The 26,412-nt window shown below is 46.4% G+C and overlaps 1 protein-coding gene across 1 annotated transcript in view; it reads right to left on the reverse strand.

Moving 5' to 3' along the window:
* The window catches only part of LOC144781872 (cytochrome P450 2C19-like), a 303,887-nt gene that overhangs the window by 73,875 nt on the left and 203,600 nt on the right, over positions 1-26,412 (reverse strand). Inside the window, exon 8 of the mRNA XM_078660916.1 lies at positions 3,118-3,259. Within this exon, the coding sequence (XP_078517042.1) occupies positions 3,118-3,259 (142 nt within the window). The remainder of the gene's footprint in view (positions 1-3,117; positions 3,260-26,412) is intronic.

The raw sequence follows: 26,412 nt of genomic DNA on the forward strand, positions 1-26,412 counted from the left end.
TGTATTTGCTTATTGCCATGCATATATGTCTTTAGAGACAGTATATGGTATGAGGAAATACAACACAATTCTGTATGTTTATCTTGTACATCCCTAAGAAAGTCACAGGATTACTGCCTATAGCGACGAGACGCGTTGGCTGTAGTTGGCTGTTTGGAAGAAATCCGAATAAAGCAAGACAAGAATTTGAATTGAAGACTAAAGTTGTTGGCCTATACATTTATTGTGTTATATATGTGTATCATTGAAAAAGGGAAACCTTGTTTAAACATATACGTGTGCTTGGGAGTGAAAAATTGCGTCTGATATAGTCCCTCATGATGTGGTTTTTAGACCAACGACATTGTTCTCAGTTTGACAATAAAGTTTCAACAAGGAATTGGAGATCGTTCTTTACACGCAGTTGCTTATGATCAGGCTTCACCTGCGAGGGATTCCATAAACAGCTTTAAGGATGCGGAAAGAAGTTCAAGGACAACGTGGAGTCTTCACCACTACATCTTCATCTTCAATCGTCGATTCTGGCATCTTCCTGGTTACTACTAGTAACAACCCTCCGTGTCAAGTATGTCAGAGACCACGTGACGCGAGGACTGGGAGTGTCATCTAGCAGCACAGGTTTGGGAGTGGAGATCCTTAGTTTCAAGTATGTCGAAGGGAATTTTCAATTGGTTTCATTACTGCATTGTACATTGTTTATCATTCTGGGAATCCGATACAGTAAGCGCATATGGTAACACAAGCCACTTCTGTGCTAGCACTATGAGGAATGTTTTTACAACACAAACATGTGTTTATTTTCGTGTGTAATTGTATTCCTAGTTTTAGTTTATTCACTTAGTTGTCATTTTGGTTAATGCCTACTTTGGCTATTATATTGCCATGTTCCATATCATTTATTTCTACTTACAGGTCGTACTGTTAGGCATTACTTTGGGGCATTGGTTAATTCTCACGAGTCTATGTGATTCAGTGTAATGTGTCTTGGGCGAATATGGAAATGTAACTGTATGCATTCCACAGCATCTCTTTGGTGGTGGTGTTTTTTTTTTTACATTCCTAATGTATACTCATTGTGTGTATAAATCTGATGAGAGACTTTTCTCACAGGTGTGGTAGAAACACGTTTAGCTTTTGGGTTTGTGCTGTTTTGTTTTCTCTTTCTTGTACAGGGAAAATGTTTCCTAACCACAACTCGGGTGAAACATCGTTCACCGGCGTGGGACACAGTTCATTAGTTCTAGTGTTTGTGGATTAGTGTTAGTAATTATTCTATTTTTCAGTTTAGTATGTAGTGATGTCACAGGTGATTATGCCTCAGTTTTCGCAGTGTAATGCAAGGGTCGTCCATCTGTTTGGTGGGTGGCATCACAGTTGTTCCCTTAGGTGTGGGATAGGTTTTGGCCATGGTACATTCACAGTTGATTCTTTTTAAGGAATTGAGTTGGGTTTGAGTCCCAGTTAGTGACCTCCTTATGAGGTTGTGGTCATGGGTTAGTTCCCATACAAACTCTTTTGTTTTAACCTTTACTTAGGGTTAAGAAATGGGTTTAGATCCCATTTACAGTTGTGCACAGTATTAATGTATAACTAGGGTTTACCCCATTTACTGCTGCGCGCAGTACATATGTACAACTTAGTTGTGTGTTTTGGGTGCTAGCCCCTCACACAGTGTCATGGGTTGTTGTTCCATATTATGGTAGTTCCCTTATTCTTGGGATTGAAGTTGCAGGGTATTCTACCTTTTGCGCTAATTAATGTTACGCTGTTGCTTATGCTTCAAAATGTTTAAAAATTCTCTTTTTAAGGGGGATGGGGATATTGCTATTCAAATGTATGTATCTTTACCATCGTTTCTTTACATGATGGTTCTTTCTCCTGTGATGTTTTGTCTCCTTTGCTGCATCCTAGAGATTTGTACTATTATTGATTTTTCTACTATCTTCTTTGATGCATTGTCCATTTGCTGCATCTTTGAGATTCGTTCATTTACTTATCTGTGCTTAGTTCTATTGTTTCCTTTTTGTTTTTGTTTAAGGAAAAAGGGATAATGTTATATCCTATTTAAATGTAAAACATGTACTCTAGCCCTGCTGCCTCTAGCTACTCAGCCAGAGTATGACTTGGTCTTAGAATGTTGGTGTGCCTGTGATGCGTGGAATGCCTGGGTGTCTGAGTGGGATGAATATGGCAGTTAGAGATGGGCTGAGCAGCTAGGCAGGCTGCTCCTGGTGGGCTGGTACCACACTAGGCTGGCTGGAGTCAAAACAGATGTAACCTGAACTGAAGGCTAATAAAGAAGACCTAAATATACATCCTGGCTCCTGGTGTCTTTCTACATAGGACTCAACATAACTCAATGCCTGAACTCAGTGTACCATTTTGTCTTTGTGTGTTTCCTTCATTAATGATTAATGTAATTTTCATGACATGTATAAAGTACATTAGAAACTAAGAATACGTTACTACAGAAGGAACCAGTTTTTTGTTTTGTTTAACAAGTTGAGGCAAGGAAATTTCCTTCTTGGTGACTTCTTAGGATTATTGTAAAGAAAACAATTGGAGTTGTGCTTTCTGTTTGTGACTAATTCACTGAAAAATCAGCTTAACCGCTCTTTCTGTTGCAAGCTCTATGGTGGTTTGGTAGGCGTGGCTCTGGATAAGGGTCTTCGGACCCTGTTGCTCGGCCCAATTAAATAAAAATTGGAGGATCCTATAGTTTCTGTGCTGGAGAATTTGCAGTTCTTGCATTAAAGAATCAAGATCACAGGTATTTGAAATGAATATGTGAATAATGGGGATGGATGCTTGCTTGGTTATTCCTTGTACCCACATGATAATATTTAAGTGAGACTGTAACTAGCAAACTGAGTGTTTTAAATGTTTTGTTGTGATTTTAATATTTCAGGGATCTTCCTAAATGACCCAGTAAAAACGAGTGTGGCTGAATTTAGAACTGCTCCACTGTATGCTTTCAGGAAGGCTGTTAAGAATCTTTTTGGATATCCAACACATTTTGGGATTCAATGTCAGTCATACCCTGCAGGGGAAATAAAGGTTTGCAGCCAACGACGAGATTTAACGGATTTGACCTGTCAAGTGTCTCTGTGCACTTACCTGCAGAAAATGCCAAAAAAGCATCATTCTTCTTGAAAGAGCCATCCTGCTCGAGGAAATGTCCAGGATTAAATGTTTCAGGATGCTTAAAATATTCTGGGTCATGGAGAACAGTGTTCAGAAGAGGCATCACCATGGTGTCCTGGAGAGAATGATAATCATATAATTAGTCTACAAGTAACGTATAACAAGCCCACTTACAATGACTGGCACCGAAGACCATGATCAATGGTGAAAAACTGACTTTCAGAGAAAAAGAATATCCTCTCAATAACCTTTAAAGTCTTGTTGGACATTGATAAAATACTTTCCATTAAACCATGCAATGCTGGCAAAAATATTTGCATTATAAATTTTAAGGTCGATAAAGGGGTTTATATTAAACATTAGTAAGCCACCAAAGGAGTTCAGATAAAACATAATTCGGTTCTTGCAAGGCTTCCAATTAAACATGTTTAGTTAGGGAAAGTCAAGTACATTGTTAGTTCTCGTCCCACTGCGTCCCAGGATTTGATCCATAGCATTACCCACAGACTCAAGTGACTGGCCCATTGACACACTAACAAGTTGTTCATCAGGGGGGTGCGGAATACCACAGATGATGGCGGATGGGCATCTCAAGAGCTTCCGACCTGATCCCGGGAATCCCCCATAACCGTGTTGCACTGTGGAAATTAACAATATAATGCACTCTTGGAAGTAGACCAGTCCCCCGAGAGCCCAACTCCTCTACCTGCTTGCCCCAGGGGGTTGGTGATGCGGGAGATGTGGAGGGCATCGCTTGGCAGATATACTGGATGCGGCCCTACAGCGCCGACCAGGCCTCTCTTCTGCAGCATCGCTGGAGCCCACGTGCGAGATGGGATATGCTGCCGGATGGTCCACACACCCCGTGGCAGGGGGAGCAGATTGTACTGCCTGGAAGGTGACATAGGTCTGCCGAAGGAGTGATTGTGGGGCTCGTAAAATGGCAGCCTACCGCATGTTCTCCGCTAGTTGCTCTAAATAACTCGTGGAGTGGCGAGTTATTGCAGAATTCTGTTGCTTCCGTCGAGGAGCGGATCGAAACAGCAGTGGCCAGTTTCAGTAAGTCTACGGCCTCAGAAATACTGATTACCACCTCAGCATGGAGATGTAATGGATTATAGTAACTGCTACCCAGCATTGGGCTCTAAGTACTAATTAGGGGTTTCCCCCATAGGCACTGCATGACCGGCCCAGGAGTGAAGGCTCGCAACGCGGCAACAACAATCATAAGGGTGCAGTTGGTTCCTTCAACCCGCTTTCCTACATATGAGGCAGCGGGGAGCCTTATGTACTCTTCTCACCACCATTGTGTTGTCCCTTAGTCCTTTAAATACCTCTCACTATTCAAGGTTTACAATGGGTCACAATAGAACAAAAACATTACAGACGCTTAGCCTGAAACACTCTCAGCCTACTGCATTAGACAGTTCCTCCATGATGATGACAGAGGAATGCATATCTCCCATAAAGGCTCACCCACCAATGGACAAATCGGACGTTATCCTGCAAGAGATCTGTGACTCCAGCGTGGCTAGAGAACATAGGCTCACCACTACTGACCTAAGTCTCCTTAAAGACGATCATCATAAGCTGACTGATAGGGTCAAGACCAGTGAAATGACCCTATCTTCTCTGATGCACTGGCAAATAGACCAGCTCTGTAAACAGGTCACAGCACTACATGAACGGGCAGAGGATGCTGAGGGACGTGCACACCGTAATAATGTTTGCATCATTGGCATGCCTGAAAATGTGGAGGGCAACAATGCTATTCATTATGTAGAGAATTGGCTGCGGAGTGTAGTGGTGCTGTGTTGCCTATCAGAGCTGTTCATGGTTGAGAGGGTGCACAGGGTCCAGGCGCAACGCCCACCTCCGGGCGTGCCCGGCATTCAATCTTGAGCCATATATGAAACTTCAGAGATTGTATGTCCTCCTCCAGAGTGCCAGAGAGAATGTACCCATCACTATGAACAATGCACGTGTATAGTTGTTCTCCGGACTACACGCTTGCGGTTCAACGCCAGTACTCCTCCTACCAACAGTAAAGGGCCAAGGGCCGACATATGCACTCATTTTCCCTGCCTGGCTAAAGGTAAGCCCCAACCAACGCGCCCTCTTTTGTGCCACACTGGAATCTGCGTGGGATTAGAAGGAGCAATTCCCAGAGGCCTAAGGCACCTGGGCAGCCGGAACCTAAAGCTCAGAGCCCCCCTTGGAGGCACCCCCATGGATGTGGCCCGGCGCTCCGACTGGTGTGGCTTCTACCCTGCAGCAGACCCTGGACAGTAGGAAGGAGACACACTAGCATTGGCAAGTTCCACCAGAGACCAACAGCAACAGAATATCAGGTCCTGCTCCTCGGTGAGCATTGATACTCATTCCAACGTCCGCGGCAGTATGGTGTTGTTCCTCTTAGTCACATCACAAACAGCCAATGACATCCTCTGACAAATGTTGTGGGTGTTGGCTCAGGGTAGTGACAGACCTCCGCCCTACAGCACTGGCTGAGGAGATACCCATTCTTTCACTGCTGATATCGACAATGTACAGGCCCCCCACAGGATGCCACTGTGTTACTCCAGACACCACTGTTTGCATACAGACACTGGACAGGACTATGCACCCCCACTGTCGGTGCTTAGCCTCGTTTGTTAATCAGAGTTAATGATTCCATTCTACCAATACAATGTGGATTCCGGGGCCCCGTAAAAAGGAGCATGCCATACCTCGGTTGACCTCCCCTTTTGGTTTGTACCATGTCCTACACCACATGCCTATAGCAATTGCACACACCGCTATTCTGTTGTAACTTTTTCCTTACAGTTTTGGTCGAACGATTATTCTTCACTGGATCTTGTTTTGGGGTACTGTTTGACTGTGCTTTCATCGTTCCCTCCTGGTTTTGTGAGTGTTACTATTGTGCAACGGGTGGAGCATGGAGGGCACTAAGTTTACTTACAGAAGACGCATCTCACTACTATTGAGACTTTTAAATTGCATAAAAAATCGAGAGGACAGCTGTTCAATACATCTTACTCAGCCTTCGCACTAGGAGCAGCAATCTGTCTGGGTGCTGGGGTCCCTTTTGCAGCTTTAGACACTAGGGTGGATGAAAATGGTAGTCATGTTTTTGTTAGGAGGTACACTAGATAGAAAAACAGTGGTACTTGGCAGGGCCTATCACCCTAATGAGGTGCAGGATGTATTTATGGCACATTTATCAACTGTCCACACTGACTGGACACAGTATCCCTGGTTACTAGGAGGGGACTTCAATGCTGGATCCTTACCACTCCAGTGTGTGCTTTATATGACAAACCAAGGCCTTACAACAATGGGTTACAGGATGGTCACTATCTGATGCTTCAAACAATCAATCAATCAATCAAATAATTTGTAAAGCGCACTACATAGCTGCAAGGGTTACAAGGCGCTGAAGGGAGGGGAGGAAGGGGGTGCTGTTACTACTGGTCGAACAGCCAGGTCTTGAGTTGTCTCCTGAAGGATATAAGGTCTTCGGTTTGAAGAAGGATGAGGGGGAGGGTGTTCCAGGTCTTGGCGGCGCAGTGGGAGAAGGATTTGCCCCCGGCTGTAGTTTTACGGATGCGTGGGACGGTAGCCAGGGAGAGGTCTGCGGAGCGGAGTTTCTTGTTGGGTACGTAGAAGGAGAGTCGGCTTTTGAGATCGGCTGGGCCGGTCTTGTGGAGTGCCTTGAGTGTGTGGATCAGGAGCTTGAAGGAGATTCTTTTGTTGACAGGGAGCCAGTGCAGGTTCCTCAGGTGGGGGGTGATGTGGTTGCGGCACGGGACATCGAGGATCAGGCGTGCAGAGGCATTCTGGATTCTTCGCAGTGTGTTGATGAGCTTGGTCGGGCTCCGAGGGCATTTCTGTAGTCGAGTCTGCTGCTGACTAGGGCCTGGGTGACTGTCGGGCGATGCATGCGCGAGGCGTCATATAGACGTTGAACAGCGTCGGGCTGAGGGAGGATCCCTGCGGGACTCCGCAGTTGTTCTTGAAGGCAGGGGGAAGCAGACTCTCTGGGTTCTGCCGGAGAGGAAGGAGGAGGTCCAGTCCAGGGCCTTGTCTCGGATCCCTGCGTCGTGGAGTCGTGTGCGTAGTGTGCTGTGGCAGATGGTGTCGAAGGCGGCGGAGAGGTCCAGAAGGATGAGGGCCGCTGTCTCGCTGTTGTCCAACAGGGCCCTGATATCATCTGTGGTGGCAATGAGGGTGGTCTTGGTGCTGTGGTTGCTGTGGACACCTGACTGGGAGGGGTCCAGAATGCTTTTGTCTTCTAGGTAGTGGGTGAGATGGATGTTGACTATCTTCTCGATGACCTTAGCTGGGAACGGAAGCAGGGAGATGGGCCGGAAGTTTTTCAGTTCGCTCCGGTCCGCCTTGGGTTTCTTCAGTAGAGCATTGATCTCGGCGTGTTTCCAGCTCTCGGGGAAGGTCGCGGTCTCAAAGGAGAGGTTGATGATGTTGCGTAGGTGGAGTGCGATGGAGCTGTCGGCTTTGTTGAAGATGTGGTGTGGAAAAGGGTCCGACGGTGAGCTGGAGTGGATTGTGCCTATGGTCTTGATTGTGTCTTTGATGCTCACATTGGCCCAGGTTGTCAGGGGGTCGTAGTCGGTGGGGTGTGGTGGTTCCTGCGTGTTGAGGCCTGTAGGGGTCGTCCGGGGGTTGAAGCTGTTGTGGATGTCAGCGATCTTGCGGTGGAAGAAGGTGGCGAGGGAGTCGCACAGGGCTTGTGACGGCGGGATGTCGTTGGCGTTGGAGCTGGGGTTGGAGAGTTCCTTCATGACGTTGAAGAGCTCCTTGCTGTTGTGTGCGTTGTTGTTAAGGCGGTCTTTGAAGGAGGTCCTCTTGGCGGTCCTGATGAGGTGGTGGTGGTTGTGGATGGTGTCTTTGTGGGCTGCGCGGCTGCCAGGCGACTTCTCGCTATGCCATATGTTCTCCAACTTCCGGCAGGTGCGCTTAGATGCTAGAAGTTTCGGGGTGAACCAGTTGGCTCTCTTGCTGGTGGCTTTGAGGGTTTGTTTTTTGAGCGGGGCTTACGTGTTGGCGCAGTTGTCCATCCATCGTCTGAGGATGCGCGCGCCATCGTCGGGGTTGGAGGGGTTGGTGTAGTAGTACCGACAGTATGGGCAAATGCTCCTTCTATTCACCACTGCACAAATTACACACATGCTTTGACAGGACCTTTGCACTATATCCATCCATGCAAATGTCACTCTCGTCGTACTTGGGTAAGACGAGAGTCCGACCGTTGCGCTCTTGAACACACCATATCCTGGGGTCAGGTTCTGGCCCCCATTCCTACTTGGCGTATGCAGCCCCACCTCCTGGAGGACATAGTGTTTAAAGATGCTCTGGCTACTACAATTGATACATACTTTGTTGAAAATACTGACAGAACATCATCACCATTGGTGGAATAAAAGCCATTTAAGGTTGTGTTGAGGGGTGTGTTCATCAGTACTTTTGATGGGGTCTTGAAGACGGTCCTCTGAGACCTTACCCACATTGAGACTGGTTTAGGCCGACTTGAACAGTCTGCAGCCGAGGATGATGCTCATGCAGCTCAATTACAAGAAGTGAGAATTAATCCTGCTGAGCTCCTTGAACAAATGCTAGTTATTGATTATGTAGCTTACACAGATAACACACACCAAAGCTGACAAATCCAGTGCACTGCTAGCACAGTTGATCAGGCCAACATCACTAACTACGCCTATCTTATCAGTGCTCACGCCTCAACATAACCATTTAACTACCCAATTGGAAATTAATGAGGCCGTTTAATATTTATACGCCAATCTTTAGAACACCCCTCCTCCTTTTGACCCAGCCGCTATTAGCTTATTCCTGGAGAATACCTAGAGTATCAGACACTGACAGGGAGGCATTGGGTGCTCCATTCACTCCAGGTCAAATACGGCAGGCCATTGACAATCCCACTCATAGCAAAACACCGGGTTCTGATGTACTACCGATAGAATTTTATGCCACATTTACAACACGCCCGGTGCCACAATTCGAAAGGCTTTATAGAGCTGAGTTGAAAGCGGGATTGTTGCCCCACCCACCACAAGCCATGCGCTAGTAACTTCTCTTCTAAAACTAGGCCGACCTCCGGAAGACATGTCCTCTTACAGGCCCTTATCCCTGGTAAACACCGAATATAAGATTTGAAGTAAACTGTTAGTGCACTGTTTCCTCCCTCTACATCCACATTTAATACATACAGACCAATGTGGTTTTCTTCCATGCAGTAATACCTCACTCAACACACGCAATCTTTATCAGATCCTAGATGTCGCTCTCGCCACTATTACTTGTTCTAGCATTGGAGCCTCTGGCACAGCACATTAGACAATCTACACAGAGATGGGAATTCCTCAAGGTCCAATGATGCACGCTATATTTCTGGATGCCAATGACATGGTATTGTATATCTGAAATCTCCACAAAGACTTGTCATCAGTATCCGGACTGCTCTCCTCGTTTGGAGACTTGACGGGGTTCTGGATCAATTACAGTTAATCGCAAGCTTTTTCCTTCTTGGACACCAATAGCGAGACTACTCTGCTTTTTGGGTCTACTAGGCTACAGTTTGCACCCCAAACGTTTCGGTACTTGGGCATTAAAATATACTGGGAGGCAAAAGATTTGTTGGATGGTAACCTCTTAAAAAAGATTGTCTCACTCAAATCTCAAATTGGCTTTTGGGTCACACTGCCCCTGTAAATTGCAGGATGTCTGACTTTCACTTAAATGGTTATGCTGCCTCACCTGTTGTATCACTTTGTCAACTTACCTGTAGTTAACCTGCACCGGTTTTCAAATTGTTAAACTCATTATTATTTGATCTGATGTGGGGCTCTGGGAGACATGGGATTGGTTTTCCCAAGATGCAACAGCCCCCTGGTGATGGTGGTATGGGTGCCCGGGACTTCAAGCTTGTTAGGGCTGTTACAATGGCTATTGTATTGGCTGGCAGGCCATAACCTGACTGAGATCAGTAATACACTGCACAAGCTTAACCAGGGGCAATTACACTGCCTGCTCTTCCCGGGTACCAGACCAGCCTCTCCACAACCACTTCTGTTTCGCATAGCTCTTACATCCTGAAAAACTGCCCTGAACTATACTGACCCGTTCACACACTATGGCTCGAACATCCCACCTCCTCGGGTATACTAACAGTGAAGAGATTGCTACCCCGAGAGCAGGGGGGGGCACACAACAGATGGTGCGCTCTTTGAGGACCAAACCCCCATGAGCCACCAGGAATTTACTCAGACTCATGGGTTACTGGAAACGCTCTTTTTGACATATGCTAGTATTATTCAATTCGTCCGCAAACACTGTGCATCCCGTGGCTCCTAGCCAGCTACCCACTAACTTATTCAAGAGATCCATATTATGATTCGAGGTAGATATCTGACTAAATGTTTATACTATGGTTTGAGTTCACACCTGGCGGCCCCCGTGACCTCCCTACAGGCCAGGAGGGAAGAGGACCTCTTGCGTGGTCTCCATGACAAAGAATGGGCCTTTCTTATTGAACACCCCAGCAGAATTTCCCGTAACTGTTGTTTCAAATTTATATAACTCTCAATATTACATAGAGCATACCTCATGCCACAAAAACCTCATTCCATGTTCTGGACCAACTCTTTTAACAAACCCGTTGTCACACACAAGACGCAGACCATTTACACATGTTATGGGCCTGCCCTTCACTGTCTTCTTACTGGGCAGCGATTGGAGCACCATGTCGGATCTGGCTGAGTCTAACCACTGGAATACTGCTGAACAATTCATTCTGGAACTATGACCTAAAGGCTCCAGAGTTACAGCACGTTTTGCTGATTTAGCACTATTATTGGCAAAGTGTCTCTTGACGAGATGGTGGACGACCCTGTGGTACCCCTCGTCTCTCAGAGGCGTGAGGACGGGATGCATTGGGGTGTGGCTGAAAGTTGCGCCTTGCGGAGAGAGGAATACTGGGACTTATGTAAGCGCCCCATGCTTGACTCCTTTGAGTCTTAGGAGGTGGATGATAAATAATCTTTCCCACATTACCTCCTCGTCCTGTCTCCCCGTCCCATTCCTTATACGTGAGCAGCTAGTCTGCTCTACAGAACCCCTACCTAGCTGAGCTGTTGGCACTTCCCCCTAGGATGATGTCACCATCACGTGACTACAAAAGGGGGAAGTGCCGGAAGAAACATCCTGAAATACCAAAGACAACAGAACGAAACACACAAACACCCAAACAAAAACCCAAACCAGGGAGGGAGGGAAGGGCTCAGGAATGGGACGGGGAGACCAGGACTCGGAGTAATGGATATTACCGGTGAGTAACCGGGCATTACCTCCTCGTCCTGTCTCCCCGTCCCATTCCTTATACGTGAGCCCATACCCAAGCACACAGTGATTGACAAAAAAAACAGACCATACAGGATTCGAGAAAGCAAACAGGTCCATTTAATTCACAGAAAACAGTACATTTCAAACATCATGCACTGCAGAAAGGACAAGAGCCCCAAAGGCAGCAGAGGCCGCCATCCCCAACTGAAGCCGGTAATGGGTAGCAAAAGTATGGGGAGAAGCCCAGGTGGCAGCATTGCAAATGTCCCTTAAGGAGGCCCCCTTGAACATGGCCCAGGAGGACGACACGCCCCGGGTCGACCGACCCTGAACAGAGGAAGGCAGAGGACAGTGGGCAGAGTCGTAAGCGGCAACCACAGCACCCCGGACCCACCGAGACAAGGTGGACAAGGAAGGACGAAGCCCCAGCCCCGAGAGGCCATAGGTGACAAAGAGGGAATCAACCTTCCGGAACGCAGCCGTACGATCCAAGTAGATGCGGAGAGCCCTCAGCACATCCAAAGAATGGAGGAGCACCTCCTCAGGAGAGGCAGGAGCCGGAAAAAACACAGGGAGAACAATATCCTCCTGACAGTGAAAGGAAGACAGCACCTTAGGGAGAAAGAACTGACTCGGGTGGAGAATCACCTTATCCTCGCAAAAGCGCAAGAAGGGCGGGGAGGCCATCAGCGCCCCAATCTCACCAACTCGCCGGCCAGAAGTAATGGCCACCAGGAAAATAACCTTCGCAGAAAGGAACTTCAGGGCCACAGAGTCTAAAGGCTCGAAAGGAGGACCCGTTAATGCCCGCAGAACCAGGGGAAGGTCCCAAGGAGGCACAGGAGAACGGGAGACAGGACGCTGAAGCAAGAAACTCCGCAGAAGGCGAGCCACCAAAGGGGAGACAGAGGCAACGGAGGAACCCCGAAAAGCAAGAATGGCAGCTCACTGAGCCCTCAGGGAAGAAACAGCAAGACCCAGGAGGAAACCATCCCGGAGGAAGTCCAATACCCTCACAGCCTCACAGGAGGCAGAAGAGAGACCCTTCCCAAGGCACCAAGAAGAGAAACTCTTCCAGTGACGGGCATACGATTTCAAAGTGGAAGGACGCCGAGAAAGCTGAAGACAATGGGCAACCTCCACCGAGCAACCCAGATCCAGCAAACTCAACCTCTCAAGTGCCAAACCCCCAGCCGGAGGCGACGCAGGGAGGCAAGGCCGAGAAGAGGAACCCTCAGAGGGGAGGGACACAGGGGACACCTCCAATGAGGGCGAACAGAAAAGGCCAGCAGAAGGGGGTACCAAGACCGCCGAGACCACTCCGGAACAACCAGGAGAACCTCCGCCCGATCCCAACAAATCTTCCGGAGGACCCTCGGAATTAAGGCAAACGGAGGGAAGGCAAATAGCAGACCCCTCGACCAAGGAATCGAGAAAGCATCGGTGGCCCATGCCAGCGGAGAGGGAACGATGCTGCAAAACCGAGGAAGAAGGGCGGATTCCTCCGAGGCAAAAAGATCCAGCCAAGGAAGGCCGAACCGGAGGACAATAAGATCGAATAGAACCGGGGACAGACAGATGGACACCGAGGATGGGAACACCTGGCTCAAAGAGTCCGCAGGCCCATTCTCCTTCCCCGGAAGATAGACCGCCGTCAGAGACAAGAGATTTGACTCGGCCCACAGGCCGATCCACCGGGAAAGGAGAAACAGGGCACGACACATGCCCCCCTGGTGATTCACATAAGCACGAACCACCTGATTGTCGGTCTGCACAGAGACCGCCCGACCCCGAAGGAGAGGAGCGAACCAAAGAAGAGCCAACCAAACCGCCCTCAACTCCTTCCAGTTCGATGACTGGAGGGACTCGAAGCCGGACCACCGATCCCGAGCCTTGGAGGCACCCAGAACGGCACCCCACCCCAGAGCACTGGCATCCGTGGACAAAACGACCACAGACTGAGGAGGAAGGAGATCGAACCCCCGGGAAAGAGAGAGAGGGGACAACCACCACTGGAGAGCCGCCCGAATCCCCGGAGTGACAGGGATCAGAGTCTCGTAATCCAAGGAGGCAGGATCCCAGTGCGACAGGACATGATGCAACAGGGGGTACAGATGCAGCCTGGACCAAGGAAGGAGATGCAGAGTGGACGCCATCTCCCCTTGACTCCGCAACCAGAGACGGGCAGAAACCCGGGACTGGGACAGAAGCCAGGAAAGGTGACGAAACAAAGTCAACTGGCGCTCCTGTGAGAGAAAAACCATGTCCAAGTCCATTCTGAAGAGAGCCCCCAGGAATTTCAGGGACTGGGAGGGCACCAGGGAGGAGTTCCTGCGGTTGATAAGGAACCCAAAGGACCCCAGCAGAAGACACACCCGGTCCACATCCAACAGAGCCTGCGAAAAAGAAGGAGAGACAATCAACCAGTCATCCAAGTAAGGAAAAACCAGCAGCCCCATGGAATGAAGAATACCCACCAGAGGGGCCAACAGCTTGGTGAACACCCTGGGCGCCGAGGAAAGGCCGAACGGGAGCACCCGGAACTGATAATGCCGGCTTCCCACAGCAAACCGGAGGAAACCCAGGTCGTCCGGATGGACAGAAACATGAAGATAAGCATCCATCAGGTCCAGGGACGCCAGGAAGCCACCCGGAAGGACCAGAGGCAGGATGGACTGGAGAGTCACCATCTTGAAAGGATGATGGAGCACGAAGCGATTGACCCGCTTCAGATCCAAGACAGGCCGAAGATCCGAAGTGTCTTTCTTGGAAACGAGAAAGAGAATGGAGTAGCACCCCATGCCCCTCTCCAGAGGAGGCGCATCCACAATAGCCCTCTTCTCCAACAGGAGCCGCACGCCGGCCAACAAAACATCTCGCCTCAGAGGTAGACGGGGCAGAGGAGTCCGTACAAAACCCGGAGGAGGAGGAGAGGAAAACTCTATCCGGCAACCCTCCGAAACAGTCCGAACCGCCCAGGCGTCCGGGACAGACAACCACTGGGCGCGGAAGCACTGGAGGCGACCACCCACGGGCAAAGGCAGACAGTCATTGAGAAGAGGAGGAAGCGGTGGCGGCAACACCGGCAGCGGCCCAGGGCTTGGCACTTCCAGGGGCCCCCTGGCCACGACCCCTGCCACGAAAGGGCTGAGAAGCGCCACGAGCAGGAGGCCCAAAAGCGCGACGATAACCAAATCCACGCCCCCGAGAAGGAGGATGGACCGGGGCCACCAGCTTGCGGTTCTCCGCCGACTGCTTGACCATGCCCTCCAGCTGAGGACCGAACACCTTCGAACCCTCAAAAGGCAACTTAAGGAGAACCGACTTCTGGGAAGAGTCCGCCTTCCAGGAACGCATCCAAAGATGACGACGGGCAGCAATGGACGCACCAGAAGCAGCGGCCGCCGCCCCAAAATTGTCAAAGGAAATGTCCGACAGGTAGCGCACCTGCAACTCCATCAAAGACAGAAGAGGCGTGGCATCCTCGCCGTCATTCAGCAGAACAGACAGAGACTGGAAGTCTTTAAGGAGCGACCGAACCATATAGTTGGAATACGCAGTCGCCCGGACAGAGAAATTAGAAGCAGCATAGGAACGCTTCACCACCCCCTCAACACGCTTATCCACAGCGTCCGCAGGAAGGGCGTCCTCAGAAACAACCAAACCCTGAGAGGAAAGGCCAGCCATCAAATTGTCCACTTTCACAGCCTGAGGGAACTCCTCAGCAAAACCCTCAAGAGGGTAACGCCTGGACAGGAAACGAGGAAAAGAAGACTTGTCCACCTCCTTCCATACGTGTGACAGCACATTGCGCACAGCACTATGCAAAGGCAAAGAGTCCGGAGCAGGCTGGACATACTGCGTAAAAAAGTCATCCTCAACAACAGCATCCGCAGGAGGAGAAAAACCCAAGTTGGACCTCACATGGGCAAACAGTTCAGTGAGCTCAGCACCCTGAACAAAACGACCACTGACACCCTCATCCTCATCAGGACCAAAGTCATCCACAGGAGCAGCCTGCGCATCCAAAGAAACACGAGGCACCTTGGGAGGAGGTCCAGCCGCGTCCCTAGCCAGGAAAGCAGCAGCCACAGCCTCATTAATAAGGAGGCGCAGGGCATCCAGAGGGGCCGCAGAAGAAGGAGCATCCGCATCCATAGCGGAAGCAAAAAGTCCAAACAACACCCCCAACAGGCAAAAACAAGGACAAAAAAGCCCAACAAGGACCCCAGATATAGTCGAGGACCCGAACACCTGTCGGAAGAGAAAAAAAATCGGGCCGGCATAAGAAGCCCAGCCAGCTGCAGAAATCGCCCCCTGAAAACATGCAGGACACCAAACTCCACAGAAAAGCCCCTGCCCGCTAGAGCAGGGCAAAAAACGGACCGGAGAACGCCCAGGAACGGCCGCTGGAGCAGGCCAACCCAAGCCAGGTGAGCAAGCAAGCACTAACAATAGAAAACGGCCGCTAACGCGAGCCGTGTATCAAATAGCGCCCCAAACAGAGACGGCAGCTAACGCGAGCCGCGTGTAATAAAGAAGCCCCACAACGGAGCCAGCGCGGGGAAAAACGGCAGAGAAGAAAAAACACAGGCGGCCGCTAGAGCAGGCCGCCGCAAACAAAAAATAAATGAACAAGGAGACTCACCAGTCCAGGAAGCCCCCAACAGCACAGCCAGGAACGCGGTCGTAGACTGCAGAAAAGAAAAAACAGGATGTTTCTTCCGGCACTTCCCCCTTTTGTAGTCACGTGATGGTGACATCATCCTAGGGGGAAGTGCCAACAGCTCAGCTAGGTAGGGGTTCTGTAGAGTAACCGGGCATTCCCTGCTGGTGCCACTCACTCTATCCCCGTGTACCACAAGTCTGTAGTAAGCACAAACAACCTTCTGTTACGCCTGGTGCGTCTCCATTATGAGCCACAGGTTTCGATGTTCTGTTCAAGACATACCATGACATATACCAAGCCCCCTCGAGATATGGGAACACATAAGTTTCACCCCCACACAGGTGTTTTCACTCACTCGCACAGCACTCATGAGACATACTATTACGATGACAAGTTTGGTGAAGAGGTAGGGGGTGGTTTTACAGAGTTACGGTGTTTATTATGTTTGCATTTTTGTGGGCCACGTAAATGGCGAACTTGTCTTATTCAACATCATTAATGGCTGCTTTGTTGCTAACGATTGTACATGTCACTAATCCAGCGACACTGATCTGCGAATTTCCATGTTTTTTCTGCTTTGCGGTGTGAACAACATAATTACTGTACTATTGCTGTCAACTGTCTGTTCTATTGCTCGGCAGCTGTACAGTTCACCATGACGTATGAAACTCTTATGAATCACCAAAATGCAATAAAGTTTGTGTTAAAAAACAGAAATTTTTCAGAGCAACAAGTGCAATAAGGAATTTGTGGTTTGTCCTGATCATTTTTAGGTCTTGCGCCTAGCGTTGCAGTGCGCAGCGAGAGACCTCATGTAGGGGGTTTGAAAACGGACCCAGGAATCTTTTCCTTTTGGCCCACGCTATTGGCCTTTATGTGCGTCTTTTTATCAAAGACAGCACGCAATTGGCCAAAGGCGGGCGCATTGCTCCGCCCATGTCCTATTGGTGTCTATTACGCGCACCGCTGCCATGTGGTTTCAATTATCGTGCCCAGACACAGGTGCGATAATTGAAACCACATGTCTCGCTGTGGCGCGCGCACACCACTCGTAGGCTTGTTCTTTTTTGGATTAGGGAAGCAACTAAATGAAAGAACCCCTGATGTCTTGTGTGCTTCTTGTCCATCACATGCACATTGTGTCCGATCCGCCTGTCTTGTTGCGATGCCTACATGCACCCGAGCAAGAAGTGAGTGATGTGAAGGAACAGGGAGTGATGGACCTGCAGGACGCAGGGGTGATATAAGGTGCTGCCAATCCTGCATGCACCAGCCTGGCCGAGGACTGCACAGAGGCCATGAGGGCCTTCCAGGTAGAGTGGTCTGAGCAGTGCAGCTCTCGGGCGTGAGGGGCGTGTTAGCATGGTGCCTTGAAGCCCGCGGGGCGGAGGGTGCCAAAGCCACCACAGTGGTGCAGGTTATTTTTAATGCGTCTGATGCTGGGAAGCGCATGACATGCGATCAGAGGGGCCAGTGTGTCATCTGGTCCAATTGCAAGCGCAGTGAATGAAGCCTGTGTTGGCCCGGCCGGCTTGGCAGCAGCCTCGCTCCCTCCCTCCGTCCATCGCGGGAGGATGAGGCACTCAGTCTGAAGGCAAGCCTGGCAGTGTGTGGCACGGTGGGCGAGCACAGGGCCTCTTGAGCCATGCCGGGATGTGGCTGTGGTGCTGCGGCAGGGGCTGCTTCTGGGAGCAAGGGGTCTTCGGCGATGCCGTCAAGGTGAGGGGCCTCGGGAGGTGGGGGGCCCTGGGGACCCCGGGAGGTGGTGTGGGCCATGGGAGGCCCTGGCGCACGGGCTCGGAGCAGGGTGCTGTGTCACCGTACACTGATGCAGCGGCTGCATTTCTGAGGGAGGCTGGCGTGCAAGGGGACAGCCTGTCCATGTCACTGTTTATTCTGTTCAGCATTGGTAATGGAGCCCGTGACGTGCTTTGCATTTTGGATCGGAGTGGCTTACACGGTCTAGCCTGGTATGCAAAGTGTACACCACACACAAGCAGTGTGATTTGTGTCTATTGCTACAGCTGGTTCGTTCTCGGCGGTCTGTTAGAGCAGTGACAGAGCTGGGTTTGAGAGGTTCCAGTATGAATCCTGGATGAGTCCTAAGTCCCTGGTCCGCATCTTAGTCGCCTTTTCTGCTCCAAGTTCAACACTATAGGACAGATGTGATTGGTTTTTGGAAGGCTAAAGAGCTGGCGTGCAGCAATGCATGCTACTCATCTTCCATTGTCCATGCGCACCAGGGCATGAGCAAGGCGTGCACCTTAGGGATAAAACCAGTCAGTCAGTGAGTCGTGTGGATGAGTTCATGGGTAACACGAATGCCTCTGTCATAGAGTGCATGTTAAATGAAGTATATGTTGAATTTATACTGACAGTTTGTTTGAGATGCTTTGCTGCAATTCACAGCCCATACGAGAGTTAGTTTACTATGTGCTTGTTTTTCTTCTGTCGGACGTTTCCCATGCCTGGAAGGATGAGCTACCCTAACCACGGCACGCCACCCCACCTGGACCCTCTAAAACGAATTGAGAAGTGTTTTTGTTGTACATATTTATTTTCTGTGCCATTCTATCGCCGGTCCTTTTCTGTGCTATTTTTCACTCTGAGACATTTTTGAATGAACCTCCATCAATGGTTTACAAAGATCTGAATCCCATGCGGTCTGTGGAAAGAGGGTAACGGTATGTTGAATACTAGGAACGTCAAAGCATTTACACTTATTTGTGGCTAGTTGCAGCTGTCCCTAAGGTGGTAGTGAGACAAAATCTCGAAATTAAAATATCGATATACAATAATATCGATGTTTTAATTTCGATAGTATAGAATATCGATGTCCAAAATATCGACAGACAGAATATCGTTTTTTTAAGGTATGTATGTTACTAATATCGAATTTTACTAATATCGAAATTTTGTTTAGTGTTATGTATTTTAATGTGTTGTTTATATGTTTGTTAAACATGTTTTGTAATGTATGTTTGAAAATTTGTAAATTTGTTTACATTTTGCGTTTTAGTATCAGAGCGGGTTGTGGGTTTATAGGGGAATACGGTGGGAAGTAATTTAATAATAATTAATTAATTAATATATGTTTGTAAATATTTGTAATTAATACTTAATTGGTAATTAATTAATATTAATTAGTTAATTAATTGATATGATTTTGTACATATTTTTAATTAATAATTAATTGGTAATTAATTAATATTAATTAGTTAATTACATTAATTAGAGTAATTTTTTTATATATATAATTTTTTGTTATTGTTAATTAATTAATTGGGAAACTATAATATTAATTGGTAAATTAAATTATTTACAGCTAATGTGCTAATATATTTACTTTATTGTTATTGTTAATTAATAATTAATTGATAATTAAATAATATTAATTATGTAATTAAATTATTTAGAGTTAATGTGCTAATATATTTAATGTGTTGTTATTGTTAATTAATAATTAATTGGTAATTAACTAATATTAATTATGTAATTAAATTATTTAGAGTTAATGTGCTAATATATTTAATTTTTTGTTATTGTTAAATAATAATTAATTGGTAATTAATAATTATTAAGTGAATAAATGATATGATTTATTTCTGTGTAGTGGGTTGTGTGTTTATAGGGGGATAGGGTGTGATATAATTAAATGTAATTAATTAAAGAGATTGTAATTTTCTTTGGTATTTATTGTTAATTAATTAGTAATTAATATGTGTTATTTAGTTCATTTATAATTACATCAATTTAGTAATATTAATTGTTATTAATTGATTAATTGAAATTTATATTAATTGTCTTTTTTATATGTGTAGTGTGTTGTGTGTTAAAGTGGGAGTAGTGTGGGAATTAATTTTTACCCCCATGCTATCCAACGCTTTCCCTACTGTTGCACCCTCTGGAGTGTGAATAGTAATTTTTACCCCTACGCTATCCACCGGGGAAACAACCTTTACAACGCAACTTTTACAACGCACTACCATTACGAAATTTTTACAATGCAAAAACCATTACAACGCATGTGTTTACAACGCATGTTTTTACAACGCAGGTACCTTTACAACGCATACCATTACAACGTAAGTATAGGTAAGTATATAATAATATTTTAAATTTTATATGTTTTAGTTTTTTTAAGGGGTATTTTTAGGGTTCAGGGTCAGTTTTCAGTTTTTGGGTAAAAGGGTATTTTTAGTGTTCAAGGTCAGTTTTCAGTTTTTTGGGTAAAGGGGTATTTTTAGGGTTCAGGGTCAGTTTTCAGTTTTTGGGTAAAGGAGTATTTTTAGGGTTCAGGGTCAGTTTTCAGTTCTTGGGTAAAGGGGTATTTTTTGGGTTCAGGGTCAGTTTTCAGTTTTTGGGTAAAGGGGTATTTTTAGGGTTCAGGGTCAGTTTTCAGTTTTTGGGTAAAGGGGTATTTTTTGGGTTCAGGGTCAGTTTTCAGTTTTTGGGTAAAGGGGTATTTTTAGGGTTCAGGGTCAGTTTTCAGTTTTTGGGTAAAGGGGTATTTTTAGGGTTCAGGGTCAGTTTTCAGTTTTTGGGTAAAGGGGTATTTTTTGGGTTCAGGGTCAGTTTTTAGTTCTTGGGTAAAGGGGTATTTTTAGGGTTCAGGGTCAGTTTTCAGTTTTTGGGTAAAGGGGTATTTTTAGGGTTCAGGGTCAGTTTTCAGTTTTTGGGTAAAGGGGTATTTTTTGGGTTCAGGGTCAGTTTTTAGTTCTTGGGTAAAGGGGTATTTTTTGGGTTCAGGGTCAGTTTTCAGTTTTTGGGTAAAGGGGTATTTTTAGGGTTCAGGGTCAGTTTGGGGTTTTTGGGTAAAGGGGTATTTTTAGGGTTCAGGGTCAGTTTTGGGTTTTTGGGTAAAAGGGTATTTTTAGGGTTCAGGGTCAGTTTTGGGTTTTTGGGTAAAGGGGTCTTTTTAGGGTTCAGGGTCAGTTTTGGGTTTTTGGGTAAAAGGGTATTTTTAGGGTTCAGGGTCAGTTTTGGGTTTTTGGGTAAAGGGGTATTTTTAGGGTTCAGGGTCAGTTTTGGGTTTTTGGGATACAGGCGTACAGGGTAAAAATAAAATAAATTTATATTTAAATTAAATCAATTAAATGAAATTAAAAAAAATAAAATTACATTAAATTATTACGTTTTTAATTTATTTTAAATGTATATGTATTAGTTTTAATTTTTTTATTATGTTTCAATGTTTTTATTTAATATTTGTAAAATTATATGTATGTTAAAATTATTTTTACATTATTATTTATACATTTAAAAAAACTATATTTTTAATTTCGATATTTTTGTACTACGATATTAATTTTTCGATATTTTTGTACTTACCTTTATGAAGATATGACTCCGATATTTTTGATTTCGATATTTTTGTGTCGATATTTTTGTATGTCGATATTCTGTCTGTCGATATTATGTCAGACATTCCCCATAGGTGCAACCAGGAGAGCAGCCCAGACACCACGTGCAAGGAGTACTGCTGCCCGGAGCCCCGTATGGGGGTGGTTCTGCCCAGGCACCATCTGTGAGTGCGTGCGTCTGGAGGTGAGAGGGATTACTGCCCCGGGGACAGTTTGTCAAGTGTGCTGCCCTTCCAGTGCACGAGAAAAGTAGTGGGACCGAGCAGCCGTGGTCGGTACTTTGCATCGGGTGCAACCTGCTTTTAGTTAGAAGACTAAGGGCCATATATATCAACACATTTCCCCATAGACATAGAATGGGCAAAACCCTTTGATACATCTGGCCCTAAGATTGTACCAGTCACGTGAACGCTAACAACATAGTACAGTACCCGGTGTAATAACAAAACTAAATCGTGCACATATCCACCTTTCATTCTAATTTGTCACTAAATGAATAGTTGGAAATTGCTGTAGCTCGGCCACGATAATGCCCGAGTGCTCCCGGCGTGAATCCTTCGTGTCTGATTGTTGGAAGACAGAGTGTCCAATCTGAAGGCGTCCACTGTTAGTAAGGGGCACTCTTGTCCCCTGTGCACTGTCATCCCGCTCCCTGCATCCACCATTAGGGTGACCAACCGTCCGTAAATTTCACGGACCGTCCGTAATTGGGACCTCACGTCCGTTGTCCGTGAGGAACCCTTTTACGGACGCCTTTTGTCCGTAATTTTGGCCGTCACAGGGAGCAGAATTGCTCCCCTGTGAGAAGCCTCACCACCCCCTTGATGGGGACGCCTCGCGCTCCTCCTGGAGCACAAGAGCAGCCCCACCCGCCCATTGTCATTCTGTATGCCGGCTGATTGCCACATACAGAATGACAATGTTGCAGTCTAGGGGGTGCTAAAGCATGTGGCAGCCTCCTCCTACCTTAGTGTACAGCAGGGCAATCTGTTAGAAAAAAGGTAAAACGCCCATGCTGCAACGTGAAAAAACTGTTTATTTAAAGAAGCCTGAAAAACAAGTTAAAAAGAAGGCGTTATCGTTCTTTTACTGTCCCATCATTTTAGAGTGAGGTATTTTCCATACTATATTCAACAAAGCCCTGGTTACTAACACCCATTGACAAAGCCAATAGTCCTGGCTTCTTGTTGGTGTAATGATACTTGCTGTATTATACATCTGGATGCAATGATAGAAACAACATAATACCAGTCGGGCGGAAGAGCATGCTAAGCGCAGATTTTGCCTAGATGTTTTAAACCACGCCCTTAATTACATCGAACACACACTTTGAAGAGACCCCCACGTTTTTTTATACCACTTAAAGCCCTGGAAACAACACCATGTCACAGTCACCTCACATCCTGGCACTGTGCATGACTCATTACTTATACGTTTTCAAATTGCCTTTGTGCAGGGGCATAGTGAACCCTCCCCCATCCCTTGCTTTAGGAACTACAGCGAGTTGAAGTTCTTGATGGGCCTCTTCTGCCTGTGACTCTGCAGACAAAGGATCAGCTCATAATGTGAAAAGGTGGGAAAGTAAATAAGTAAAGGAAGGTATGAGTGGCTGGATGGATTACTGAAAGGGTGAATGGATAGATAATGAAATAAAGGAAGGATGAATGGATGGATGAGTGAATGAGTGGAAGTATGGATGAGAGAAAAGGTAAATAGATGTATGTATGGTGGAAGGGTAGATGATGGGCAAGTGAATGGATGTATGGATGAGTAAGTGAATGGATGGGTGAAAGGGTAAATGGCTGGATGGGTAAGTGAATAGATGGATGGGTGGAAGAGTGGATGGATGACTATGGATGAATGGGGTGAAAGGGTGGGTAGATGAATGATGGAAGAGTGAAAGGGTGGATGAAGGGATGGATGAGTGAAATGATGGATGGAAGGATATATGGTGGATATGTTTGCAAATGGTTGAATATGTTTGGATATAGATGGGCACACAGATGGAAGGACAGAATGAATGGTGAAAGACTGAATGATGGATGAAAGAATGATTACACCTTGTAGCACCCATTATCTTAAGTAACATTTCCTATACAATGACTTTCACGTTAATATGAGTCATTGTCTCTATATAATGTGTGTGTGATGTAACGTACTCCGACACCCTGCCCTACATACTTGGGATGAGTAACACTATAAAAGAAATTAAATACACATGAGAGACGGTCTAAGTGAAGATGAGGGGCACCAATGGAGGTTGGTAGCAAGGCCGAACTGGCCGGACCGGGCATTGGGTGTTTCTCTGGGAGGCGGAAAGGGGGGGGGAGCGCTTTTATTACTGGGGGCTTGCACTGCAAATCCCCTTGTATATCCAGTAGTTTTCAATCAACAATAAAAGTGGGCTCACTTATATTCAGGTGTGGTTCATCATTGTTTGGTGACTAATGTACCTGCTGGAGCGAGATGCAAATTTTGAATCGTCTAAGGCAGCAAGCTGTGGCCATACTGAAAAACGGTGACGTGCACAGTTGTCTCAACCTAATTTAAACTTATTTTGACTTGTACTTAGGTGGTTGTCTATTTACTTACTTATATACTATTGCGCGACCACCTCTGACGTGTCTGTAAAACTTAACTTTTGCCCCGAAGTTTTGTCTTGAATTTTGACCCTTTGTCCTGAATTTTTGTCCTGAATTTTTACTTCACCGTGCTGAATTTGCACCCATGCCAGTTGGTCACCCTATCCTACATGCACCCCTGCGAGGCCGCTGCTGACAGTGTTCTGAGCCTTCCAGTCTGCACACGCAGGAATGTGACTGCCTGCAGCTCACCCGGCGTGTTCCCTCATCTCTATTAATCACCACAGGTTAAACGTGAGGCATGAGTTCGAGACATGCACGGCTGCCGCTAGGTGGAAGTGCGCACGCGCCAGCTAAACAGGGACGGAGAACAAGCATGCGCCGTCCAGAACTCCGGCTATATCCGCTGCAAGCGTAAATGTGTGTGTGGAGCCGGCAGTTCTATGGACGACGTGCTTGATTTAAAGTCCAGGGCTGCAGAGGACCAGCGCAAAAGGTCTAAAACATTGTGCCATGTTCCCTTCCAGAAGCCTATGTGCCATCCTCACCACTGGTATGTATGTGCCTTGCTTCGTTCCCTCACTCACAGGACAGGTTGTCAAATAAGAACAGTTTTTAGAAACCATTACATTGTGGAGAATGCTGGTTATTCCTCAAACCTTTCACAAAAGAATACTAAATGCATTCTAGGAGCAATTGGCCCTAAACTTCTGCTATCCATTCTGTGTGCGTACCAGTGCATGCGGCTAGGTAAATTCCTAAGGCACTCATGCATATTTATTTATATATATATATATATTTTTAATTATTTAGCAGCAACAACACTTCAATCAGAAATGGTTTTTATGAGAGCAACAATGCCGATTCATAGGCCAGTGAAGGTGGAGGTTCACGTAAACTCGAAAAGAAACAACTGCAATATGGATTTATTTTGCCAGTTGTATAAACATTATTGAAGAAGACATAATACACGTTTTACAGGAAATAAAGTTCCTCAATCTATTGGTGCCTGATAATGACATATCTACAGCAGTGTGGGACGTGACACAGTAATCACAAGACTCTTTCTAGTTTACATATTCCTCTCAGTGTTGCCTAGTTTGAGGTTTACTCCTACACCCATGTACCTCTTGGGTACAAGAAAATAAACAATATGTAACTTTTCAGTTTCATGTTGAAATAACTGTTGCCGCTTCCTTTGCAGATCTACACAAAACAAACCAGGAATTAGCGAATGTGGGTTAATCAAGATTTTGCAAAGTTTTGTGAAGCTTCATCAGAAAGTGAAAACTTCATTTAAGATCTAAAAAATGCATTTCCTATCAGGAATGGGATGTAATGAGCATGAGGTCACACGTGCGACATCTTTAGGGCATTAACATTATTGCATTAGATAATCACTGAATGCTTTAATAGACACGATATGTTTGTAATTAGGTTTTGACAGACCTGTAGATGGAGAGTATTTCTGCTTTGCATGTACACAAACACGGATTTTTATATTTACTGTATTTCTCCTCGTCAAAGCAGTCAATGGTTTATTCAAAGTTGTTAGGAAATAGCTGATTTAAAATGCGTAGCATGTACAATTTTTAGGAGGTATTGCTTATTTCGCAGAGATGATGGCGAGGAAGCCATCCTTCTGATTGGCAGCAGATATTTAGTAGACCACTGACGTACATACACTGAAAAGGTGCAAAACTTGCAATTACTTCTGTGGTTATTGAGAAGTAGCAAAAAGCTGATGTTGAAATCCAAGAGAAATTAGCAGAGATTTCTCTTGGGAAGACAAAGTAATAAGCACCGTGATTAGGAGGTGCCGAATTAGATTATGGGTTACTATTACATAATGGGCATACATTCCTGGTCTGCGTCATGGCATGCCCTTAATCTTGGATGCAAATTCATCAAATGGACAGGTACTAGAAGTGACATCACGCACCCTTTGACCTTAATGGCATGAAAGGAAGTGACATCATATGTCCCTTGGCACTGAATCTTCCCAGGAAGTGATTTGACTTAACCGTAATACGGATGATATCACAATTATTAACGCAAAAACAACAGTTGATGGACAGAATGCAGAACAATGTCATACATTCACCCCAGTACAGAGATCTGGGTCTAAATCCATCGTTTTCTTTGCTCACCATGCCATTCCAATATGAACCCAGCCATATACAAATCAGTCTTGACCCTGTGCCTCATGGGAACAGCCCAGCCAGAACTGCCCAGCCAGGTCCTCCATGGACTGGAATCAAGCATCCCAGGACCG

This window comes from Lissotriton helveticus, chromosome 9 (genome assembly GCF_964261635.1).
Source record: "Lissotriton helveticus chromosome 9, aLisHel1.1, whole genome shotgun sequence".
Taxonomy (NCBI): domain Eukaryota; kingdom Metazoa; phylum Chordata; class Amphibia; order Caudata; family Salamandridae; genus Lissotriton; species Lissotriton helveticus.